The 7,587-nt window shown below is 45.8% G+C and overlaps 1 protein-coding gene across 2 annotated transcripts in view; it reads left to right on the top strand.

The window, feature by feature from the left end:
* The first annotated feature begins 165 nt into the window (after positions 1-165).
* The window catches only part of LOC105287641, a 37,450-nt gene continuing 30,028 nt past the window's right edge, over positions 166-7,587 (top strand). For both annotated transcript variants that reach the window (XM_011353301.3, XM_011353302.3), the window contains exon 1: positions 166-596. In XM_011353301.3, coding sequence (XP_011351603.1) covers positions 545-596 — 52 coding nt within the window. In that variant the 5' untranslated portion in view covers positions 166-544. The remainder of the gene's footprint in view (positions 597-7,587) is intronic.

Below are 7,587 nucleotides of genomic sequence, written 5' to 3'. Positions count from 1 at the left end.
GCACGCGGTGGTGGTATAGCACCAAGACTCCCTTCTTTGTTGCTGGTCTGCTAGAAAGGTGACTATGCCAAGAAGACAGGAGGTATCGAGCACGCCTGGCGTCGTACCCGCAGTCACCTTTCTCTCCTCGCGACCGTAGCATATGTTCTGCGACGTCCATGGCGCTCTCGCGGCTCTGAGTTACGGCGCTGCATTGCTGCTGCGGCTTTCGTAGGCACGTTCGGCGCGGAGAGGGAGATAAAGGGCAGTTAATAAAAATTGTTCAAAACCACGGGGTAAAATACGTAACACGGAGATTCAGTGACGAGATCGGCCCGCGATCAGTCCGCGTCGAGCGCGGAATCGACCACGGAGGATAACGCGACGAGCTCGCGAGCGAATTTCGATTCCACGCGCCAAGAAGCGCGCCGGTTTCGCTTGCTGCTGGTGCAGTCGGCGTGTGAAAGGCGCGCGTATAAGGAGCAAGATAACGATAATTAATCCCGGTTTCATCCCTTCAGCGTTCGGATTGTGATTCTACGCCAGCGGCCACCAGCGAGACAAGATGATAATCGTGAGCAGCGTGTTGCTGATATTGGCGGTCGTGTCGAGAGTCGGTGAGTTTTGCACACGTTCCAACTATCCGTGCGTTTCCTCCTCTTCGCCAAGAAAGGGACAAAAGGAACGTTGATTAAAACATTAAATGGCAAAATGCAAGAAGATTTATTTGGCGAACACAACTGATTAATTAATGAATATCCTTTTTCTGCTAAGACGTGACACAACCTTCGCATTATCTATTAGTATGCTACAAAGCATAGAACATTTAGTACATAATTGCACAGGTATGCAATCGTAATTGCGAATCAGCTAAATGGAAAATCAGCCGCACGCTTTCGCGCGATTGGACAATTTATCGTGGTGGATTTTTGAAAACATTCGCAACGGGAAAGGCCGTCACAATCGCCAGTCAGTGTGAACTCACTGGCTGGAATCGCATGCTCGCTCGCTCGCTTGCTTGTATTAGCCGCGAAAATGTCAGTTTACGTAATGTCCGCGCCGTTGAATAACTAGCACACGCGGAAATCAAGCTAACGCGCCCGTGATCCCATGGGGTGCGCCCAAGGATTTAAAAACAGCGCCGTTTCGAAAGAAAGGAAATTCTCTTCTTAACTCGCGCACCTTCTTGATCGACAGGAATGTCCCACATGGGCGATCAACGTCGCTCACCTAGATGCACGCGTATTCATTTTCCAATACCCTGTCACTCTCACATAATTATCGTAGCTGAGTTCCAAACCAATCGTCTAAGAAACATTGCAAAGACGTTTTTAACTTTTTACCTTTTTCTTTTAAACGCTCGTGTTATATTAATAGAATGATCACGTACAATTACGTTTCCCAGGGCAAGATTTGATTATCGATTTATAAAAACAAGTCGAGATATTATCCCGAGCGAGGAATTTAAGAGCGTTGCACATAACTATTTCTACTAATGAGAAGTTCATTCTGAAGTGGCATACCTAGAATGCGGCGATTTGAACATTTTCAAATGCAGAAATTGCTCTCTCTCTCTTTCTTTCTCGCTGACGATACCGCGTGTCGTCCTCCTCTCTTTGGGAGGGAGGAGAGATACTTTTGCAATCCGGCAGCACGGTAGGTCGGTTTCGCATGCGAAACGACCGATTTGCGAAACTTTACCGCAGTGGCCGAGCTTGGATGGAGTCGGCCGAGCGCGCCGACGAATATTTCGTCAAACGGACTCGCGGGCGTAAATTTAAGACTGTTTGGAAACAAGTGGACGAGGCGATCGAGAGATTCCCGAGTGTAGATACGGTCGCCCGGAGCGACCGCCGCGATTGCTCACCAATAAATTCACCCGTCGATCTAATAGCTATCGTAATTTGCTTAGAGATGATGACCTTACTGCCGACCTTATCGTCGGAAACTCGTTACGTTCCGTTCATCTGTGATTCTCATCGTCGGTGATTATGCCACAAACGGGACCTGCATAGAGCATGGTTTCGCGAGCTTCTCGAACGGAGCGTCGACGAAAGTGTTTGCGAAATCCGAAAGTGGCCACACCGTCGTCGTGATCCACGGAGGTCCCGCGATCGGCTGGATCAGATTGATCCTCGCGAGGCAGGCTCGATGAGGTACGTCGCTCGGATGCGACACCATAGATACGACACCGGCCGTAGATTTCAAACAAAGGAGAACGTTAACGGTTCTGTGCCATATTTCGGTAACACGGTGGATGGGCTTGGCGTGGAAATGATCCCTTTGCGAAATCCGCCGGAGGTGCTTGTTGCACCGTGCGCAACCGGCATTCAGCAGCAGCCGGCGGGGGTACGCAATCAGAAATCTGTTCCCATCGGTTAACAAGACATCGGGGTGGTGTGCGGGAGAGGCAGACCCGTTCATCTCGCAAGACGTGTATCCGCCACCGCGGCGGATCACGCTGGGTTAAATAATAAGAGAAGAGAAATTCTGATTGCGGAAATGCAGAAGGTCAGCTTCAAAAATGCACGGCACGGTCCAAGTTTTTATTTTTATTTTTGAAGGGACGTTGATCGTGCACCAAAACATACCGTTTTATCATTCTCTCAAGATGAACCTCGTAGACTGAATACACACGTGTAAATAATTGATAATTACAATTCGACCAATGCCAACGAGACGGGTATTCAAATCGTGATGGTCACAGCTCGCAGTGTTAATTTCTCATCAGTAAATCAGCGGTTAATTGAAATCCTAGCTAAACATCGGAATTTGTGATCGTGTCCGTAAGCGGGATTACGTGACGCGTTAATACGAGTCACAAATGTCATCATCGGCGCCGCCTTGTTTATACCGACGACGGTATCACGATTGCTATTATGACAAGCGTCTCAATCATTTAAAATATGTGATGCAATTATGTGATGTTATATATAGTTATCGGACAGATAGATATATTTATCGTGCAAGAGGAAATCTGGTTTGCGGCGTGTAGGCGGGCCCTCTCGCGATGCCGTCAACCCATATCGGCAAAATACTTTAGCAGTCGGAATGCAGTTTACGCCCCACAATTTATACGTCGCCGACATATCTTGGCGTCAAGGGTTTCCACAGAGGTTGCGTACGATCGCTCCAAGTGCGCGCTCGCGCTATTCTTTCTAAACGTCAAGAGTTGCGGCGCTACTCTGAGCTAACAAGATAAATCGGGACACGTCGCACCTACGAACAATCAATCATACCATTTACAAATTCACTTCACACTTAAAATCGCACTAATCATAACTCTACTCAAGTTTTTACTTTAAGATACTCGTGAGCAATTCGAATCGAAATAAAATGCCAGCGGAGATTGATGAGACGGTAATGCATTTTAGATGAAAAGAATCTAACAGATATATTATATAATACACTAAATTACCGTGCGTATGCATACATATGTGCATTTGCCGTGACATCAAAGATGTAATTTACGCACCGTGTGCCGATCAATCCGCGAGCGTGCAAACGCCCACCATCACGCGCGCGATCGTAAATCACGGCTTTTCGAGCCACTTAAAATACGATTCTCGGCGTTAGATACCCGCGCAGGATACCGTATCCTCGGACAGCCCTAGAGATAGGATGAAACTACGATCGCGTAGCGCAATAAAATCGATATCTCCAAGTCCGCGGGTTTTGTATCTCCGTGTCTCAGCGTCCTGGCGAATGCGCAGGATATTCAGAGCTGCGCTTGAAAACCGCTCCTCTCGGCTATTATCCTTTCTCCGGGATTCTCTCTGCGAGAGCACCCGCGCCAGCCTCCGCGTCGCTTCGCAATTATCAGGAGAATTTACTGGCGGCGTGTGTACCTTGCATTACGGGCAGCCTACGATCGTTTTATCCGTCGACGTGGAAAAGAATCGCTACATTCCCAACTATCCTCGCTTCAAAGTGGAAATGTTCGCGGCTGGGCTGAGGGCGCGGGAGGGAGCGAAAAACGTGGTTTATTTATACCCTGGAACGCGAGTTCTCTCGGTGCATTACCGAGCACCGAGTGGAAAAGGCGGAATTTATGCACCCGCGGTTGCAATGAGAATTATAATTTAATCGTAATTGACACGTGGCTTCCATTCCAGCAGAGACTCAATCGCAGCATCTGCGATTAACTCGAATCGCAAGTTCACCTTTGAGAATATGTTCTTCGAACGTAATCTTGGAAAGATAGGAAGAGCAAAAAATAATTATACTGCACACTGAAATTATGTAAGAAGTTCATTAAGATAGGGGATTGTGCGTTACCTGCTCGCAAGAGCACGAGAGGTGCACGCAATTCTGTTGGTTTGTTGGAGAAGTAAATTAAATTAGCAATCACGACGATGAGAGCTGCGCCGGATCAGTGATGCAACGATTCGATGATCGCATGGAAGCGAAGAACCATGGAATTAAGCCATAGATCTCTTCTTCCCTCTTTCCTTTTCTCCTCGGTTTGCGCCGTGCTGAGAAAACGGGCATACGGAGGGTGAATAAGGACCTCCGCAGCGGCGCGTTTCATCCAATCTTTATCCGTTTATGTCGCTGAAAGCCACTCTGCCCGGTTCTTATTCTTATCCTTCTCCAGGGATTCCATCGGTAAATGCACACATGCGCGTACACGCATTGCAATTACCGGGAGAATTTACCGCGGGGTGCGCGTGCATTACGCCACAGGCATCTCCTTTATTACGTTCTCGGTCCGTATTGCGTATGGAAAAAGTACGACTACACCTATTACATCCACAGCCGGGGACTGGGATTGAGTGAGCAACCAGTCATTTTAGATAAAGAAACTCCGCGACTTTCCTAGATTTTAATCGAGACTCGCGTCTTAATATCTTTTTCTTTCAATCGTCAAAGTTTACTAAATCTTGGAGCGGTTTTCACTCATTTCTTATTATCTTTCGCGCAGGATATCGCGAAGAGTTCCAGCATCCTTCAGATCCTTGCGACTGGAATATTCATCCACTAATATAACAGACAACGTACGTGAGTGCGTTACGCACATTGCCTATTATATCCCTGCGGCTTATCCATCGCCATAGGTCTTGCCCCGCCAGCAATTACCCAGAGAATTTGCCGTGGCCAATGCACCGATATCGGTTCCTTCGCTCGCCCGTCCATTATCCTTGGCCGGCGACTGGTCACTTCCCACCCTGCCGACATCGACGGGAAACATTCACGGTATGCGAAGGAGAAAATATCAAGTCGCCAAACACGCTCGTGAAAATTCAACGACGCGCGCATTTATATTCATGTCATTTAGAATTCATTAAGTACTGAGATTAAGTCTCTTTCAACAGTTTCCGTATTTAATTCAGAGATACATTTTTAATTTCAGACAAACGGATTGTAAAAGAGAATTCCAATTTCCAGCCTAAAAGAAAAAATTGTTATTTAATTAAATTATATAAGAAGGCAAGTTACATGTATCTGCACCGTCTCATGCAGCGCTTGTGTGTTTTCTAGAGCGAAGATAAAGGGTTCGTTTATAGCCCTTCATGAGACCGTGCCGTGTATAATTTTAGCGAGATAATATGAATGATGGCATACCGATAAGGTATTAACGCGCTTATTATGAGCGCGTTGTAAATACGCAGATAATCAATCGTTCCCGCCAAGATTGCACGAAAGCGACCGCTTCGAGGCGATATACATCCCCGCCCATGTCGTAAACTATCCGAAACGATTATTACTCGCTCAAAAACAGCTAATTGTTAATACCGAATGCGGTAATAACGCGAGTTGCGCGCTCGTTATCTTTAAGAGTTTACAATGCCCGATTCGCGCGAGTATAGCCTTGCGGCCGTTAAGTTCTTACGCACAGGCGAAATAATAACTTTCTCCACGCCGTACATTACGAAGCGGAACTGATTCTCGATGGACTCTATCGCTCGCGGTTTCAGCATGCAAAAAGTTCCCATAGAAAATATATGGAAGAGAACCGAGAAAAAGCTTGAGAAAGCTCGAGAAGCACCCGAGAAGCACCCGAGACACGAGCGCATCGCACTCAATTTTTCCCTGAGGACGAGTTCGATCCCTCGACTCGTGAGAGATCGGCGCGAGGCTCCGCTTGTCGCAAATTAATTGGAAACACATGGATTGCACTGCGAGCACCATCCGAGCCTCGTCTTGAGACCATGTACGCGCGCTAGCCACGTTTTCATTTACCATAAATTAGACGGACGAAAAAGAGAGACTCGCGCGCATAGGGCTCCCTCGTTAAAGGCGCGGAGCCCTTACTTGGGAGGGTTACTGCCAAGGCGAGTTTACTGCCCTCGGCAGACGATGCCCGCGGAGGCTCGTGTCGTAGGTCAGAAATCCTTTTGCGGCAGGATCGCCGCCTACGCTCGCACATACGGCCCGGAGACTCGGCGGCATAATGATTTAATGCCTTACTATATTGCGATGCTGAACACGTCATTGAATGCGAGATTTACCTGACGGCGCGGCATGCCGAGCTCTCGATTTTGTTTGAAAAGTATCGGCGTAATGCTTCATCTCATGCAAGCTTCTTGACGTGTCTAATCGTGCAAGACTGACGTTCCCCATCTATCCTAGAAAGTATACAATTTTTCTTCCTAATAATACAAACGGATCTTGACCAGATGTACTGTACCGCAGGTGTACACGCAGAAAGATACTTAACAATTTAAGAACAATGTCAATGACCATTCGAAGACGTTCTTTGTCACTCATAAAAAAAGGCCAACTTTTTCTTACTGTTCTAAAAATACCGAATTTATCTACGAAGCTGATCTCTGATGGCTCATAAAAAAAACTGGAAAAGAGAGAAAGCAAACCTAAAGAAGACAATAAATTCGTGTGTTCTCTACTGCCCTAAAAACTGATGCCGAGAAATCAAATTTCTCTGTCCTTCGATATTCTTCGGTACGTACTTATGCCGGCCGAGAATTATGATGTGTATATATTTTCTACGCTTGTCAAACGGCGCATTAAAATGTTGAAACGTATGCACCTTGCGAAGAAGAAAGACACGGCACGCCGACGCGTCCCATTTAAAATTCAATACAAATGACTGCTCGAACTTGAGATAAGAAATATCTCAGCTTCTTTATATTATGCTAAATCCAAAACTGCGATAATAAATGATAATACGTTGCATCATTCATAAAAGATTATGTCACGCGAGTAAATAATAAAGTGCGCCGAACGACTACGCCGATCGGCTATTTTCCATTTTTGAAGATTTCAGCTTACCTCTTACAGCGGCTTACGACTCATATGCACTATAATTAGAAATGGGCCTTCCTTCTTTCGCCTCTTCTATTACGCTTCATCGATCGGGTTAATTTCGTAATCCCAGCTCATTACATCATTTAGTTTTCGCGTGGGATTAATTATATGTCGTTCAAACAACTTATTTTGAAAGTAATATTCGAATTTTAAGAAACTCTCTTTACTCAATATTAAAATAAAATTAACGAAATTATCAATGAGTTGGCGTAACGAAACAATCATGTAGATTGTAGTAGATTGTTAAAATGCTTACGTTTAATTTTAAATAAAGATAGATATGAAAAAATAAAAAAACCACATGATGAAGCAGAAATGCTCACAACACAAGAACATATA

The sequence above is a fragment of the Ooceraea biroi genome, chromosome 5, assembly GCF_003672135.1.
Source record: "Ooceraea biroi isolate clonal line C1 chromosome 5, Obir_v5.4, whole genome shotgun sequence".
NCBI classification, from domain to species: domain Eukaryota; kingdom Metazoa; phylum Arthropoda; class Insecta; order Hymenoptera; family Formicidae; genus Ooceraea; species Ooceraea biroi.
This window is presented reverse-complemented; position numbering and strand designations above follow the sequence as displayed.